The sequence below is a fragment of the Cnephaeus nilssonii genome (assembly GCF_951640355.1).
Source record: "Cnephaeus nilssonii genome assembly, chromosome: 11".
Lineage (NCBI taxonomy): Eukaryota > Metazoa > Chordata > Mammalia > Chiroptera > Vespertilionidae > Cnephaeus > Cnephaeus nilssonii.
The window spans coordinates 38602477-38621345 of NC_137082.1; the positions used below are offsets into that span (position 1 = coordinate 38602477).

General features: G+C 43.0%; 1 protein-coding gene across 2 annotated transcripts in view; it reads left to right on the top strand.

Moving 5' to 3' along the window:
• The window catches only part of RPRD1B (regulation of nuclear pre-mRNA domain containing 1B), a 61650-nt gene that overhangs the window by 7356 nt on the left and 35425 nt on the right, over window positions 1–18869 (top strand). For both annotated transcript variants that reach the window (XR_013814153.1, XM_079783648.1), the window contains exon 3: window positions 9526–9659. Coding sequence is in view for 1 of the 2 variants with exons in the window: in XM_079783648.1 (XP_079639774.1) it covers window positions 9526–9659 (134 nt within the window). In the remaining variant the exon portion in view is untranslated. The remainder of the gene's footprint in view (window positions 1–9525; window positions 9660–18869) is intronic.

Consider the following 18869-nt stretch of genomic DNA (forward strand, 5'->3'; position numbering starts at 1 on the left):
GCTCTGGCTATATCATATGAAGTTTTTGCACTGTTGTGTTTTTTATAACAGAGAGGACTGGAGCATAAAGCACACATATACCTAGTATCACAGAAAACATCCATTTGATTAAGAGTTTTAGAAATCCTTCTTACTCATTTAAAAACAAGTTGTTTTTCTATACACACAAGTTAGTTGCCTAGGAAGAACAGAGAAAAATGATTTTTCACTAGACTTATTATTCAGTAAACATAAAAAAACGTCTTTGCAAAAGGAAATTGGGACGTACACAAAGGAGACTAGTGGGTTAAACAAAAATTGTTCTTGGGTCTAAAGTGTACGTGAAAGGTCTTAAATGTGAAAATAAGTCTGCATTCCATGAAAGATTTAAAACATTTGATGGAATAAAATGAGAAATCCAAAAGGAAGAAATTACATCTAGATTTCTAGCGGTGAAAAAAAAGACTTTTGTTTGTTCACTACATAGCTGGCTCGCTCTTTTGGTGAACATGGGCACTGAAGAAAATGTGTTATGAACTTGAATAAATTGATGAACAAAGAAAATGTATTATGAACTTATCCTCTCTAATAAAATGGTAACATGCAAATTAACCATCACTCCGCTACATAAGCCACGCCCACCAGCCAAGCCACGCCCACCAGCCAATAAGGGCAAGTATGCAAATTAACCCCAATCCAAGATGGCTACAGCCACAGAGAGCAAGGTTTCCCAGGTAACAGAGTAAGCCAAGCTTTCCATAGCTGTTGCAGGCCTAAGCCTCCACTCAAGCTACAAAGTTTCAGTTATAGAAGGTAAACGAATTGAAACAAATGGTGGCAGAATGGAGCTTGAGAGAGCAGGCCAGGGTTGCTGGCGGCAACAGGGGAAGCAAAGCTTTCTGCACACCCTGGCCGGGCTCACCCGCTTAAGGCTACAAAGTTTCAATTGTAGAAGGTGAATTAACTGCCACAGAAAATGGCTGCCGCCCCGGAGGGAGCAGCAGGCTTGGCTCCGCTCCAGGCTACAAAGTTTCAATTGTAGAAGGAAAATAAATTCCAGATACCAGGGCCTCCGCTTGGGTCGCCAGGGGGCATGGCCAGCCTGCAAACCACCACAGGCCCCTCGCTCAGGCCGCCCCACGCCCCAAGGGAACCCCACCCTGATCCGGGAAACCCTTCAGGGCAAACCAGCTGGCCCCCACCCGTGCACCAGGCCTCTATCCTATCTAATAAAAGAGTAATATACAGATTGATCATCACTGCAACACACAATATGGCTGCCCCCATGTGGTCAAAGATCCTGCCCTCATGTGGACACAAGATGGCCAGCAGGAGAGGGCAGTTAGGAGGCACCCGGCCTGCAAGGGAGGGCAGTTGGAGGTGATCAACCCTGCAGGGGAGGGCAGTTAGGGGTGACCAGGCCAGCAGAGGAGAGAAGCTGGGGGCAAACAGGCTGGCAGGGGAGCAGTTAAGCATCAACCAGGCTGGCAGCGGAGTGGTTAGGGGGTGATCAGGCTGGCAGGCAGAAGTGGTTAGGTGCAATCAGGAAGGCAGGCTGGCAAGCAGTTGGGAGCCAGCAGTCCTGGATTGTGAGAGGGATGTCCGACTGCCCGTTTAGGCCCGATCCTGTTGGGATCGGGCCTAAACAGGCAGTCGAACGGGATCGGGCCTAAACGGGCAGTCGGACATCCCTCCAGGAGTCCCAGATTGGAGAGGGTACAGGCTGGGCTGTGGGACAACCCCCCGCCGTGCACGAATTTCGTGCACCGGGCTTCTAGTCTCCTTATAACAGAGAGTAAGCTTAGAACAAACTACTAGAGTAGCTGTTTGAAACTAGAGATAGATAGGCTTTTTTCTTGTTTTGAGGAGATTTCGTTCTGTTTCTTAGACATTGGCTGTAGCTCTGCCTCTAACACTGAGTGACTTTATATGTGATACTTAGCTTTTTGAGCCCAAGTTTCCTAATTAGAGTTGTGAGGCTAAAGTAAAACTGGTCACCCTGGCTGGGCAGTTCAGTTGGTTAGAACCTCGTCCCAACATGCCAAGGCTGTGGGTTCCATCCTGTTCAGGGCACATATAAGAAATGATGAATGCATAAGTAAGTGAAACAACAAATCCAGTCTAGCACTTGAAACATCCTTTCTCTCTCTCTCCCCCCCCCCCTTTCTTTCTCTCAAACCACCCACCCCCCTTTACCTCTCTTCCTCTCTCTCAAATCAATAGGAAGAAAAAAAAAAAGCTCTGGTAGGATAGCTCACTTGGTTAGAGCCTTGTCCTGATACACCAAGGTTGCAGGCTCAATCTCCAGTCAGGGCACATACAAGGGGAAAAAAAAAGCAAAACAGTATGTTTGAAAGTACATAGTACAATGACCCATCCAAGGTCTTTGCTATTTCATAGGAATGCGCTTAGTGAAGTGTCTGGCACAGAGCTGCTGGGTTATGTAGCTTTAAGGGGATACCGTTTATGTAGCCTTGCTGTGAATGCTGGTGTCCCAGGAGCTGGGCAACATTGTGGTCTGCTCTGGCACAGAGAGGGATTCAGTAAATATTTAATGAATTAGTTAATTAATTTAGGGTATAGGAAATTGACTAAAATAGTTTTCTGTAGCATTATTAAATGTAACATTTTTATTTAAAAATTGAACAGTAATCATTAGCTGCCCCAAATCCAGAAAAGGGTTAATAGAAGGGGGTGGCAGAATGAGAATGAACAATAAATACCAGGATAGAAAATCCCTTTTCTACTTGGTAACATCTTAAGACCTATCTAGGAGGAACTGTGGCATTGTGAGGAAGTAAACCTGGTCCTTTTTAATTAAAAAAAAAAAAAAATCCCCAATTTATTTATTTCATTATTAGTAGTACTATTATTATTTGCATTCTTCTAGTTCTTTTAGTGTCCTATTTGGGTATTATATATGGGATCCCCATGCTTCCAAGCCCCCTCCCCCTACCATTGTTAGAACAGAAAGGCCAGCCATTCCACTTCAATACTAATGTATCTTATCAATAGTTAGAAGTGCTCTCTGTATGGTTCTCCTTTGGCCAATTGATGAACAAAGGTAATTGACCTATTACTATTGACCAGAATTGATTAGGAATCCTATATAATAAAAGGGTAATAAGCAAATAGACCAAAAGGCTGAATGACTGGTCGCTATGATGCGCACTGACCACCAGGGAGCAGATGCAGGAGCTGCCCCCTGGTGGTCAGTGCGCTCAGCCAGAAGCAGGGTTCCCAGACTGCGAGAGGGCTCAGGCTGGGCTGAGGGACCTCCGCCCCACCTCCCCGCTTAGTACATGAATTTCATGCACCAGGCCTCTAGTCTATGATACTTTTCTACCTCTTCCCTCACCCCCAAACTTCCTAAATGAACCCTTTCAAGTCAGAAAGCTGCCAAACTCAAGGGGTAGGTTTAATTTGAATAGCGGTTTAATTAACCAGACTTTGAACTTTTCTCCCACACAAATGACTTCTTGTTTCCTCAGTTTGGAGATGGTTGTGCACCTTAGTTTTCTTTCATTCAACGTGTATTTGAGTGCCTTCTGTGCACCCAGAACTGATGCAGACAATGGGGAGCAGCCATAAATAAGGACAAATAAATGAACAAGATACTTTCAGAGAGTGATAATGTGGACATTAATAGAATAAATGGCATTCTGGAGAGGGCTCTTTTCTAGTGTGAAGGAAAGTCTCTCTCAGGAAGTGACATTTGAGGTAATCATGTAAAGTAGGAACTTGAGGTAGAAATAATTTTGGCATGGTAAGAGGATCAGAAAGAAGGCCAGTGTGGTTAGAACACAATGAACAAAGGGAATTGTGGCATCCAGATGATATCAGAGAGGTAGGCAGGTGCCTTGAAAGTGTTTCAAAATCACTGAAAGGTTTTATACAGGGGAAGGATATACTCCCTCACACTGTTAAAGATCCCTTCAGCTTGGCTTTGGAGAATGGGTTATAAGGGCCAAGTGAGGGGCAGGGACATTAATTTGGAGAGGGTATTGCTCTAGTAAAGACTAGAGGTGACATCAGCTAGGACTCTGGAGCAGTGAGAAGATTAATAATAGCTTCTGTTTATTGATTGTTTACTTTGTGGATGGATTTGCTCCCCTTACCCCCCCAAATGTAAACTGGTAGGGCTGGTGGGAGTGGAGTAGGAGTTGGTAGTGAGGGAACAGAAATCAAAGATTATTTTGGGGTTTTGACGTAAATGGGTGGCCAGTGGCACCCTTACGGAGATGAGGTTTGGGAAAACAGTATGGTACAGGAAATCAAGAGTTTTGTTTTGGCCATGTTACGTTTGATGGTAGACATTCAAAGGGGCAGTGCCAGATAGGCAGATGGATAAAATACAGGCATACCTGGTTTTATTGTGCTTTGCGTTATTGCGCTTCACAGATGTTGAGTTTTTTACAAATTGAAGGCAAGGCCCTCCACCAGCAAAAAGAATACAACTTGCTTTATTGAGATGGTTCCTTTATTGTAGTGGTCTGGAACCAAACCCACAATATTTCAAAAGTATGCCTGTCATCTGAATCTCAGTAGGGAATTAATTTTTGGAGACAAATTTGGAGTTAGCACTGTATACATATTTATTTACCATTGTGTCACAGGTCCCAAAGACCACTCCTCGGTTTGGTGGTTTCAGGTAGAAAGGATACAAAGTAAAATCAGTAAAGGGAAAAGGTGCATGGGATGAAGTCCAGAGGAGACTAAGTGTAAGCTTCCAAGAGCCCTTTCACGTCAGAGCAGTGATTTTTAGCCCATGTGCCACAAAAAATTTTAAAACATGCAATACCTGATTAGTCAAGGACACTGACCTCTTTTCCTTTAGATTGTCAGATTAAAAAGTGACAATAGCCAACAGAACAATAGGCGCTGTTGTGAATGAATCAAAATTACACTTTTTTTTTTTTAAAGTCCTCACCCGAGGATATGTTTTTATTGATTTTGGGGGAAGAGAGAGAAACATCACATCGGCTGCCTCCCATAGGTACCCCAACCAGGGATCAAATTTAAAACCTAGGTGTGTGCCCTGACCAGGAATCGAACATGCAACCTTTTGGTGTATGGGACAATGCTCCAACCAATGTGCCACCTGGCCAGAGCTATGCCTATGTTTTTGTCAGATGGGAAAAATACAATTTTTGGTGTGCTACACAAGTTTAGTAATTAGTTTATTGGTGCTATGAGATGAAAAAGGTTAAAAATCGCTGCAGTGGAGTCACAGGACACATACTTAATTCCTCCTGCATTGAATTATGGCAACATATGTGAAATGTGTACCTGGGAAGCTCATTAGAGACTCAGTGCCCAGGATTTTTATTGTGGTTGGCCACAGGCATCCTCTGCCAATATTTCAGAAAGAAAGCAGGTGTTCAGCATAAACCATATTGTTTGCACAAATAATTTAGGCACAGTAAACCACCCTTATTAGTTAGGAAATGGCAGGAACACTTCTGAAACCCAAGTTCCCAGATGCCTGCCAAGGGCCAACCTTGTAAGCAGGCCTTTCTAAGGGTAGCAGTCGCAGGCTTGCTGTGTTAACTCTTTTCTGTGTTAACAGTTGCAGAGGAACATTTCTGCTCCAACTATACATGAGGTGCTATTGGACGTGTTGGGATACTTTGAAAAAGTTCTTGCCCTTAGTAGGCTACCATAGGCCTACTGTACATGGGATAAGACAGAAATACAGAAATTAGAGTAGTTGTACCAAGGAAGTGCCATTAAAACTGCAGAGGAAGAAAAGGCCCCAAGCTGGCTTGACACTCCAAGCAGCAATCCTATGTGTGTATAATACACACTTTTTAGATCAATTTTACAGTGATTCATTTTATAATCAGAATTAAAATATATAGTACTAAGTTGTGTTCAACATACTAAGTTATGTATATAATTATCACTTTCCAGTTTATTCATTGATTAGTGGCAGTTATTTTTTGGTGTTTCTTTAGTTAAAGATTTCTCAATTTAGAACCGAGTTAGTGCACCATGAAAAGATAACTTCTTTCGTTATAAATACTACTTTATTGCTTTAGTTGTATTCAGTTCTAGGTACTAAAGTGCCTTCAGTTTTTTTAGAGCTACTTATGGCAAAATCTCATCAGTAAAAAGATTTCTTGACTATTTTATCTGTAACTTTGAAACTTATCGGGCAAAACCTTGACTTAATATAGCCCTGGTTAATTACCTTCACCAATTAAACTAGAGCCCCCTTTTGGATTTAGCCTTTAGTGGTGAAAGCCTATTGAAAATGTCTTCAGGTTATAACAGGTTTGAGCATCAATTTCCATTGTATAATGATGTGGCTGAAGCTGTGCTTAAATCAGTCTTAAAAGTCTTAATTGAATCCCAAATACCCCCGGAGATGGTGGGTGGGTTGGTGTAGTGACACTCCCCTCCCTTTTAACTAAATCCTAGGTAAGAATTGGTTGTCATGATTAAGGTTTATCTTTCTTTTAAGTGAAAGGAGAATTTGCAGAGAACACGTTTTATGTTAAAAGTACCAAGTTCTGATTAGTTATTATTTGGTTAATTGTAATGACTATTTTTCTAAACCATACATTTGATCAAATCAGGGACTCCCTTTGTCTTCAGGATAAAGGCCACAAAATGGCATTCAGGACCTTCTATAATCTAATTCTATTCTAACCCTCTAGATTCTTCTGCTATTACTTAAGCCACCTGAATCACTTACAACTTCTCCCTCTTCACCTTGTTTAATACTTTGAGGGTTCCATTCAAAGGAGAGGAGATAGCATGAACAAAGGCACATGTACAAGAGAGAGCAAATTCTGAGTAGAAAATATATATGGTCCAGTGTTGCTAGAATGTGAAGCCCCAGGTAGGGTATGGAAAGGTGAAAGACTATTGGATCGAGCCCTAGAGGTCAGGACCTAGGCCTAATTCGTTGTATTCCAAGCATAGTATTTCATAAACCTTAATGAATGAGCAGGTGAGTGCTTAGTTGATGTCTGATGTTGGCATGAATTGCCTTGATGTAGTAGGATGGTTGCTTTAAGTTAACTAATTGTATGGCTTACTGAAACCTATCTAAATTTTTTAAAAAAGATTACAATTAGACAAATATTTGTTGAGCTTGTTCTAGGGTAGAGATAGCAAAGGGGTGGGGTGGGACAGATCCCTGCTCTTACATTCAAATGGAAAGAGTGCAAAAAACAAGTAAACTATATACCATATCAGAAGATAAGTAATACGGAGAAGAATTAAATAGGGGTGGGGAGTGTAATTTTAAATAGGGGCATTAGGGAAGGACTCACTATGAAGTTGCTGTGGAGTAAATCCACACCTAGAGGGGGAGAGCAAATGAGCCATGCCACCCTGGGGGGAATGTGGTTCCAGGCAAAATGAACTTTAAGTGCAAAGGCCCTGAGGCAGGAGAGCCATGGTAGCTGTTGAGGGGAGGAGGTCAAAGGTGAGGCCAGATAAATAATGGGCTTTGTAGGTTTTATAAGGGCTCTCACTTTTATTCCGAGGGAGAACAAACTGGAAGTTTTGAGCAAGAGTGACATCCTCCGCATTATCGCAGAAGCTAGAATTCTATTTTTTAAGCTCGACAATAGATTGTAGGAGGACAAGGATGGAATCTGGGAGACCAGTAATGAAGCTATATTGTAGTAATCAGGCAAGAGATGATAGTGGCTTCGACCAAGTTGATAGCTGAGGAAGAGGTGAGCAGTAATTTGTTTCTAGATATATTTTGAAGATGGAGTAAAAGTGTTTTATACCAATATCAAATAATTAGTTCATGTCTTTAAGTTTTATAAACTATTAGTGGAATTTTTTCTTACCCTCACCTCTGACTAAAAGAAAAAGGTTTGCCCTAGCCGATTTGGTTCAGTGGATAGAGCACTGGCCCTCGGACTGAAGGGTTCCAGGTTTGATTCCAGTGAAGAGCGTGTACCTCGGTTGCAGGCTCGATCCCCAGCCCTGTGAGTTTGGGCCCCGTGAGGTTGTGTGCGGGAGGCAACCAATCCATGTGTCTTTCTCACATTAATGTTTCTCTCTGTCTTTCCCCCTCCCTTCCACTCTCTCTAAATCAATGGGATAATATCATCGGGTGAGGATTAACAACAACAAAAAAAAAGGTTTAACAACAACAAATTGATTTGTGTGTACTCTGATTTAGTATTTTAACCCCAATTCAGTCAAATTTGACACCGATAATTCATAACTCATATAAGTCTGACCAGATTAGGCTGAAAGCTTACCTCACTTAGAGTATTTTTTAAAAAAATATATATATTTCCTTATTGATTTCAGAGAGGAAGGGAGAAGAAGAGAGAGATAGAAACATCAATGATGAGAGAGAATCATTGATAGGCTGCCTCCTGCATGCCCCCACACTGGGGATCGAGCTTGCAACCCAGGCATGTGCCCTTGGCCGGAATTGAACCTGGGACCCTTCAGTCCGCAGGCCGACGCTCTATCCACTGAGCCAAGCTGGCCAGGGCTCACCATGAGTATTAACATAAGTTTGAGAAAAGTGCTGTCAGGGCTCAGGGTGGATGAAATTCTCATCTCGATTTGGGATGAAGTTCCTATTAAATTAAAGATACTGACTTATGAAGAAGTCAGGGTATCTCTTCTTGTTTGAAGTCATTTAGTGTAAGATCGTTGACATCCAGACAGCTCTACAGACCAGAAAAATTCATAGTTACAGGTGGATGATGAGGGAATTTGTTTCCTTTCAGAAAGTCTTCCCCCACTCTTCCACTTGCTGTCTCATTTTAGGTAAGCTATTGATTCACACTGAATGCTAGTTACAGTCACCTCATTGAAAAACCATCTGTTTCAAGAGTATAATATGTCAGGAAAAACTATCTAAATTACTAAGGATTGTATTATGCTCAGTGTGTTTTAAGATTATCTTTGTGTGAACATGGAATATAGACCTAGCCCAGAATTAAGATAATTGTGAAGCAGTTAATTTAAAGTTGAGACCAGTGTATATGACTGTATTTATACATGTAGAGGTGTGTTTAGCATTGATGAGTAGTACTGAATTTATTCCCCATTTTAAACATTTTTTTTAAAATCTTTTTTTTTTTTCCTATCCTTAAAAGTTTTGGTCCCCTTTAGTTTCCAGTAGAATGTCTGGCACTAGATTTCAGTTAATGTCTTCTTAAAAAGCGAGCTGTCATGATTGATAGGGAGAGCAGTAATGAGGCTATCTATAGGCACTTAGGCAGCAGTTGGGCAGATTTGATTGATAGTATCAAATTTTGATAATTCTGTCTGTAAAAATCAGCCATTGACTTTTTGTCTTAGTTGCCCATCTTTCAAAGGGGATAAAAGACACAGATTACTTTTACCATATAATCTCTCTCATTCCGCCACAGGAAGAATGTAGTTTTCTGTTCAAGTTTTGGGTATCCACTTGTCACAAAATATACCTTACTCTTCCTTCTGTTTTTAAATGTGTAAATATTTTAGTCAGTTGTTGATTTTTTAAAAAAGTACATCTAAATTAAAAACAAAAAATCATAAGCTTATATATATCTTTTCATCTTTTCTGGGCAGAGAGGCAGATGAAGGCTGTAAAAAACCTTTAGAAAGATTGCTGAACATCTGGCAAGAAAGAAGTGTGTATGGCGGCGAGTTCATACAGCAGCTGAAGCTGTCTATGGAGGACTCCAAGAGCCCTCCCCCCAAAGGTAGAAACATCACCACATGTTTACAGCTCTTGGTCTTTGCCTACTTTCGAATCAAATATGAAAAGCTGCAGTGGGGGTTGCTGTGAACCACCAGCGATTATATGATTCTTCAAAGAGATGATCATAAATGATGGTGAGAATTTATGTAGTGCTCGCAGCGTGTAAGCCTGGTTCTAGTATTCATGCTATTCATCTCACACCCTAACTTTGCTCTGTGCCCTCCTTGGCTCTCCTGCCTTTCAGTTTCTGTGCACCAGGGAAAGGAACAACAAAGTTTTTCAGAGTTGACTAGGAAGTACCTTGGACGAAGATTCCGTCCTAGCTCTGGCACTGAATACTCTGGGATCGTGGATAAGTCCCTTAGCCCTTTTAGAACTTGGTTTAATTAAATATTGATGTGGTTTTGGATCATACTTTTGATGATTGTCAGCTTTCTGTCTAAAATTGATTTTGGTCTCTACTGAACTCAGGATATGCTTGGGAAGTGTGTACATCTATGTAAGTGAGTTTTGCCAAGTCCTTAAGAGCTTATGTTATTTAAAGATAAGAACAAACATTATTTGGTTCTTTGACTTCTATTTAGTTGTTCAACTCTAGTTGGCATGACATGTTTCTAAGCTACAACCTGATCTGTACACATACCCATTGCCTGGAGGATCAAGTCCAAGTACTAATAAATTATGTAGGACCCTTTAGAATCTGAGCTAGTTTACTTTTCCAGATTCTTCTGTCATTCCCTTATATATACCATATTCTTTTGGCCACACCAAACCATTTTCCCTCTGGGTGCTCTACTGGTGCCTCTTCCATTGCATTTGTTGTTACCTCTGCCTGAAATGTCCTTCTACCCCTTTCTCTCTGTGTGGTGAACTCATTCTTCAAGAATTGCCACTCTCATCCTGACATCTTCCCTAGCTCTTCTAGCACTTAGAGCCATTCCCCCTGTGTTCCTCTTGTACTTCTTACATGCCTCTGCTGTAGAATACAACCACGGCAATAGCATTCATTCGATCACTTCTGTGATCTCTTCCAGATCTGAGTTTATATGTATTTTAGGGAGGATAGCTTTCCTGTGAAACTAGAGGTTACAGGCTCCCTAAGAATGATATAAATGTTTTCAGACTGCAGGTCATTGTTGTTTTACTTGGAATTGATAAAAAAACAACACACACAACCATTTTGGGGTCACTCTGCACAGTAGGTCCTGAAAAGCAAGATGTTTCCTACCTCGGAATCTGGTGATGTTTGTATTGCGTCCTTTGGTGGTATTCTGCACAGTGTTGAGGAATTATTTAGCAATCTTTACTCTGCCTCAGAGTTCATTGGTAAACAGTGCTAATTTTTTAAAATACCTTTGGGCAAGTAGGAGAGCTCTGAAATACAATGTTTGAAGCTAAGTGTTGAATTTCAGGTCAACAAGCACTTGCCAGACATGTGCTTTGACTAAACAGCTATGCTATAGGAGGAGAGAAGAGTGAGAAATAGTTCTGCACTCAGAGAGAAGCCAGACAAATGGGGGAATTTGTGGCTCTGGTAGGTTTGAAAATAGCTTCACTGGGTTTCTCAGTTTTTTGAACATCTAGATATTAACAACAAGGGAGGCAGTATTCCTCTGGGTGGAGGATAATGCTAAAGATAATTTCTCCTGTATTCTGTAAAGACGAAAACACCTTGGAAGGTTCCAACGTGTATTAGTCCTAGTCAGTCACTCTGTCTTTTCACTGTCTTCTTTGGACCTGAGTTATCAGAATATTTTACCACAATCCGTTCAAAATATGGATGCTTTCTCCAGTAATTTGTTTGTAAATTTAAATAGTCTTTTTATATTTCAGCTTTAATTTATGGGCAGTTCTTTATTTTTAGACAACTTTAGAATTTATCTCTGAAATAAATTTTTCCTGTGGAACATTGACAGTTCTAACATTGGAGAATGCATGAAATTAGGAATTTTGTTTTAGAACTAGAGATTTCTTGAGTTATGTACCAGTCTCCCCAGATGCAAGACCAGGTGTTCTAAGGTTGCCTCTCTTTTTGGGAATACTCATGCTTTTGCTTGACTGAACGGGTCATAAATGAACCACACATTATTGTATAGTTGTAGAAGGATTTAGAAAGGAAAGGCAGATACAAAGGAAATAGCATTTAATTGAGCATATATTAGGTACCAGCCTCTGCTCACTGCGTTTCATAGTAATTTATTTTAGCTCCTTACAACTACTCTTTTAATTTGGGAATTAAATCACAACTTTATAGGCAGATGACTACATTTTGTAATGTGATTTGAGAACCTTCATGCTATTTTCATATTTCAGATGAGGGTACTAAGGCTCACAAGGGTATAGTAATGTTGTCTAAGTAGATATAATTGATAATGGAGAATTCAAATTCAGATCTATGTGACTTCAAAGCCTGTGTTCTTTATACCATGCTTCATTCTAAAAGCACAGTAGACTTGAATTAGGGTATGAATTCATGAGCAGGCCACCTACCTTTCCTGGGTCTTAGGGTGGTTAGCTTAGCTATTCAGAGCAGGGGTTTGACATCAGACTTCCAGAGTATGAATCCCAACTTTGTCATTTTCAAGTTTTGTGACCTTGGGCACAGCATTTGACCTGTCTGGGCCTCAGGTTCTTCACTGTACTTTAATGGCTGTTAATAGTTATACCTTATAGGGTTGTTGTGAGCATTATTTGAGATAATGTAGATAAGATGTTATTAATCAAGTCATGATATAGCTTTTATTTGTCCCCCTATCCTAATCCTATGAAAATTGTCCCTTCAACTGGGAGTTGTCTGGGAGTTCGACCAGGGGGTGGGGCTGGGGCTGGCTGGGGGAAGGGAGGGAGGCCCTGGCCAGCGGCCGCAGGTGGCCCAGGGAAGGGAGGGAGTACCCGTCCGGCAGCCAGCAGCCAGCAGCCAGCAGCCAGCAGCCGCTAGGGACCCTACCAGTGCACGAATTTTGTGCACTGGGTCTCTAGTAATCTAATATTCCGAGTTTTTAAATACTGTATGAACTGTAGCAAAAATAGAAGGAGACTTAATTAGTATTTTTAGTTTCTCAGATTTTGTGCAAGACTATCTGAAAGCATAGTGGTTAAGAGCACAAGTCCTAGGCCCAGCTTTCCCATGTTCAAGTCTGGACCTGGCTGCTCAGTTCAGTGAGATAATCTGGGTAAAGTGCTTTCAGAACTGCCTGAAATGTCAGCCCTTTGTTTGTTGCAGATTTTTTTCTTTATTTTGCAAGGAGGGAACAAAGAATAAGGAAGCTGTTGCAAACAATATTTCCTGGATCTTTTCTCATTATAAAAGAAATATAAAATTTGTGGGTTTTTCTTTGCCCTAGAAAATATCAAGTGCATTCTCTAGGAGATCCAGGTTTACAAGCAGATGACTACATAATGTAATGTGATTTGAGAACCTTTATGCTAACTTTTTGACTTAAAATTAGTTTCATGGTCTGCCATAATGTCTGAAAATCTACCAAAATGCAGGTCTCCAAGAGGTATATCATAAACACTTAGGTAACTAGGATTACTTGAAAATTAGCTGAGTACAAGTTCCCCTGGAGACAGAGACAGGTTGGAGGATAGGAGAGAAGGAGTGCAGTATGAAGACAGAAGGATTTGGGTCACTTGTGGTGTCTGTTTGCCTTGCCTGTAACAGTGTTTGAGTGAATAAAAAGGGAGTATAAAAACTGTGATCAGAAGCCAAATTGATAGGGGAAAGGTGCCTTATCCTAGATTTAGATGTAGGAAGGGGACTGACAGATTTCCTAAGTTATTTTTTAAAAAAATATATTGAATTTTTACAGAGAGGAAGGGAGAGGGATAGAGAGTTAGAAACATCAGTGAGAGAGAAACATTGATCAGCTGCCTCCTGTGCACCCACTACTGGGGATGTGCCCACAACCAAGGTACATGCCCTTGACCAGAATTGAACCTGGGACCCTTCAGTCTGCAGGCCGACGTTCTATCCACTGAGCCAAACTGGTTAGGGCTCCTAGGTTATTTTTAATGGTTGTCTGACTAGATTGAGAATACTGGGCATTGTGACTGCTAACTTTATACAGATGAGTCAGGGTAGTTACCAAAGCCGGCTGTCCTGTTTGTGTAGAGGAACGCAGTGATAGTCACTTCTGGCACTCCACTGGCGTTTTCCGAGTTCTGTGCATCCTCTGCCTTCAACGAGTTTCAAGCTCAGTGTGTTGACCCTTGCCTAGGTATTACAGGGATGGAAAATAATAGACACTTAATGTTTCTATCAGAGGTAAGGTCAGTGTCTGCCAGTGGCCATGCAAAGTAGCAATGGCCAAGTGCTGTGGGAGTTAGAGGGAGATGATGCCTGAGAGAGAGAGGGAGTACTTAAGGTGATACTACCATTACCATGAGTAAGGAAGCTTTGCACTTGGGTAGCCAGCCATTTCAGGTTTTTTAACCCTTTGCACTCGCTTGCTTTTTTCTTCTACTCGGGATTTAATGCTAACCGTGTCGAGTCACACTCGACATCTGAGTGCAAAAGGTTAATAGAGGCACGATGGGGTGAGAGCTCAGCTTTAGGAAGGTTAATCTATGATAATAAAAGCACAATATGAAAATCAGCTGAACAGCGGGACGACCATCCGGACAACCATGCTATGATACCCACAGGTGCCAGGCCAGGTGGGTGCCATGCAATTGGTTGGGGGCCTGGCCATTGCCCCATGATCGCCCTGCAGAGGGACTCCCAGGCCACCGGCTGGTGGGACAATCAATCGGGGGGGGGGGGGGCGCTCCATGATTGCCCCAATGAGGGAGGCCCAGGCCTTTGGGTGGGCGGGGCCTCCCTCGGTGTGGGCGATTGATCACAGGGCTCCTGAACTGTGAGAGGGCACAGGTCGGGCTGAGGGGACCCTTCCCCTCCAGTGCACGAATTTCATGCACTGAGCCTCTAGTTTAACATAAGTTGGAAAAAGAGCTGCTAGAGTCAGGGAGACCAATTGGGATAGTGGTCTGGACAAGACCTGGTATAGGGCAGATTGCTGGTAAGAAGCTATGGGAAGGAGCAGAGGAGATACGTAAGATACCCCTCAGAGCTGTGGAATCTGCTAAAAGTTGGGACTTTGGGAGAGATTCTGGTGGTTCCAAGGTGTTGTACTTGGAAGATGAGACCAGTGCAAGTGTTCATAATAGAAATAAGTAGCGCAGGAAAAGAGGAATCCTATGGGGGAAATGATGAATAATTCATTTCTAGTAGGTCCTCCAAGTGGAGATAGGTGAGAACTGGAAAAGTAGGATGATAATTGTTACCTCCTATTATTGCACCCTCTTCCATCAGAATGGCAAAGGACAGAAATGGTCCTAAAATTATTTGCATTAGTTTGATTTCAGTCTGTGAGTGAGTGGCAGCATAAAGTGGTAAAAGGAATTCCAGCCTGGCCAGAGTGGCTCAGTTGGTAGAGCATCATCCTGTGCACTGAAAGTTTGCCAGTTCGATTCCTGATTAGGGTACATACTTGGGTTGCAGGTTCAATAACAGGTTGGGGTACGTGCAGAAGGCAACCAGTCAATGTTTCTCTGTGACATTGATGTTTCTTTCTCCCTCCCTCCCTCTCTCTAAGCATGTCCTCAAGTGAGAATTAGATTATTTATTTATTTTTTAATATATTTTATTGATTTCAGAGAGGAAGGAAGAGGGGGAGAGATAGAAACATCAATGATGTGAGAGAATCATTGATTGGCTGCCTCCTGCACGCCCCCCACCAGGGATCGAGCCCGCAACCCAGGCATGTGCCCTTAACCGGAATTGAACCCGGGACCCCTCAGTCCGCAGGCCGACGCTCTACCCACTGAGCCAAACCGGCCAGGGCTAGATTATTTTTTTTTAAAGGAGCTCCAAATTAGGGTGCAGATGACTTGGCTGTAGGACCCAGACCAATGAGCTCTCTGACTTTGGACATTTGAACAAACCACGGCCTGTGTTTTTTGATAGTCTCATGAAAAATCAGATGAGGAAAGTAAAGACATGGGTTTATCTAAGGCAGGGGTAAGGAATGTCTGACCTTAGGGCTTTATAAGGCCTGCAGAATCATTTGGTCTGGCCCTGCCAAGGCAGTAAGGGTGAGTTAATTAAATGTTTTTATTGCTTTCAGAGAGGAAGGGAAAGGGAGAGAGAATCATTGATCAGCTGCTGCTTCCTGCACACCCCAAACTGGGGATCGAGCTCGCAACCCAGACATGTACCCTCACCAGGAAACGAACCGTGACCTCCTGGTTCATAGGTTGATGCTCAACCACTGAGTCATGCCAGCTGGGAACGCAGGCTAATTGTTTTTGGGGGTGGGGGGTGGGGAGGATTCAGGATTTACATTTATTTATTTATTTATTTTACTTTTTTAAAAAAAATATATTTTGATTTTTTTACAGAGAGGAAGGGAGAGGGATAGAGAGTTAGAAACATCGATGAGAGAGAAACATCGACCAGCTGCCTCCTGCACACCCCCTACCGGGGATGTGCCCGCAACCAACGTACATGCCCTTGACCGGAATCGAACCTGGGACCCTTCAGTCCGCGGGCCGACGCTCTATCCACTGAGCCAAACTGGTTTTGGCTATTTTAATTTCTTTATTGATTGAGGTTTAAGTTGATAATTTTGTATGGCCCTCGAGTCCTATATAATAAAAGCCTAATATGCTAAGTGTCCGGTTGTCCGGTGACCGGTAGACTGTTCAACCAATCAAAGCGTAATATGCTAATGACATGCTAAGGCCGCTCAACCACTCACTATGATGTGCACTGACCACCAGGGTCAGACGGTTGACCGGTTTACCAGTTGCTATGACGTGCACTGACCACCAGGGGGCAGATGCTCCAACTGGTAGGTTAGCTTGCTGCTGGAGTCCAGCCGATCAGGACTGAGATGGGCCGGAGACGCCCTGGAGCCCTTCTGCGGTCCTTCCCCAGCCCCGATCGTGCACCAGTGGGGTCCCTCAGCCTGGCCTGCACCCTCTTGCAATCTGGGACCCCTCAGGGGATGTTGGAGAGCTGGTTTCAGCCCAATCCTGCAGGCCATTCCCCTCAGGAAGGCTCCTGACGCAGGGCTCATGGCTGGTGAGCACTGCTGCAGCAGTGCAAGCCTCTCCTTATAGGCACTGATTGGGCATGAGCCCGCAACAGGTGCAGTGGGGCCAGGATGAGTGGGAGTGGCAGGTAGGAGTTGCAGGCGGCATTGGACTGCGGGTTTTGGCCCAATCCCCTCAGGCCACCCCGAGGGACCCCACCTGTGCATGAATTTGTGCACCAGGCCTCTAGTAATGTTATAAATATCCAAATGGCCCCTGGCATAAAAAAGGTTCCCCACCCCTGATCTAAGGGGCCTGCCAGTGCTCAATTCAGTGGTTCTGAGTGTCCTGAGGTATTTAGTGATGTGTGGTTTTTATATATAAACTAGAGGCCCAGTGCATGATTGAATCATGCACGTGTAGGGTCCCCTACACGCTTTCGCTTTCGATTGCAGTGGAGCTGGGTGCCTGTCTGCTGGTGCACCAGGCACCCAGCTCCCCCGCTTTAGATGGTCTGCGGCGGGACGTGAGCTCGCTGCCCCAGAGGCCCCTTCTGTTCCGCAGCACAGCCATGGCGCAGACACTGAGCTCACGCCGCCACTGGCGACTCGAGCTCAGCGTCCTGCCGGCCCAATTGGCTACCCCGGCCACCCCGGGTCCCGCCCCCTGCGCCTCCCTCTCGCCCAATCCTGGGCGTAGCGGAGTGATGGTAATTTACATATTACCATTTTATTAGGTAGGATAGAGGCCTGGTACAGGGGTGGGGGCCAGCTGGTTTGCCCTGAAGGGTGTCCCTGATCAGGGTGGGGTTCCCTTGGGGCGTGGGGCGGCCTGAGTGAGGGGCCTGTGGTGGTTTGCAGGCTGGCCACGCCCCCTGGCAACCCAAGCGGAGGCCCTGGTATCTGGAATTTATTTTCCTTCTACAATTGAAACTTTGTAGCCTGGAGCAGAGCCAAGCCTGGGGCTCCCTCCACGGCGGCAGCCATTTCTGTTGGGGTTATAATTGAAACTTTGTTGCCTTAAGCCGGTGGTCCCGGCCAGGGTGTGCGGAAAGCTTTGCTTCCCCTGTTGCCGGCGGCAACCCTGGCCTGCTCTCTCAAGCTCCGTTCTGCCCCCATTTCTGTTTGAATTTGTTTACCTTCTATAATTGAAACTTTGTAGCTTGAGTGGAGGCTTAGGCCTGCAACGGCTGGCGGAAAGCTTATTTCCCTCTGTTGCCTGGGAAACCTTGCTCTCTGTGGCTGTAGCCATCTTGGATGGGTTAATTTGCATACTCGATCTGATTGGATGGTGGGTGTGGCTTGTGGGGTGTGTCGGAGGTATGGTCAATTTGCATATTTGTCTATTATTAGGTAGGACTAGAGGCCCGATGCACTGAAATTCGCACAAGAGAGTAGGCCTTCCTTCCCCTGGCTGCAGGCACCAGGCTTCCCTCCAGCTGCACCTGGGACCCGGCTTCAGACATCCGGTCTAATTAGCATATTACGCTTTTATTATTATAGGCATTTTTGTATGAGAGATTGAAAAATAAAGGATTCAAGTTTTATAATTCTTTTTACTTTAGTTAATATATTTAACAATTGTTTATTGACTACTCTTCTAGATATTTGGAAGTGAACAAAATAATACAAATTTTCCCTTTTTTTTGCTCTTATGCTTAAATTCTAAGTGTAGTGGTTAAATCTCTATGTGGGTCATACTTCACACTATCCATTAATTAGATAGCTACTGTATGCAAATCACTGCTAGATATTTCAATGCAAAGTATATCCTAATAGATTTTCTGTTTTAAAAATACAGCAGTCCTTGCATTGCATAGTAGTGCAGCAGTTTAAAAGTGATCATGTAAACTGAAACTATGCAAAGTGATTTTAATAATCAATAAATTTATGATTGTTCTGTAACTTTTAAGATTTTTTTGTTAAAGAATTAAAATCTCACTGTTGATTATAATTGTATATGGAAACAAAATAGTAAAATTAATATTTAGCATGCTATAACAAAAGATTAGAAGCATTGAGAATTAAAGTGTTTTATTTCTTTGTAACAAACTTGTAACAAGTGATTCAAATGGAGCTTGCTTGCTTGTACAGTTTATGAATCAGAACAAGTATCTTTTCTGTCTTAATGAATGGTCATACTCCTAAGTTTGGTTCAGCTTCCAACATTTTAT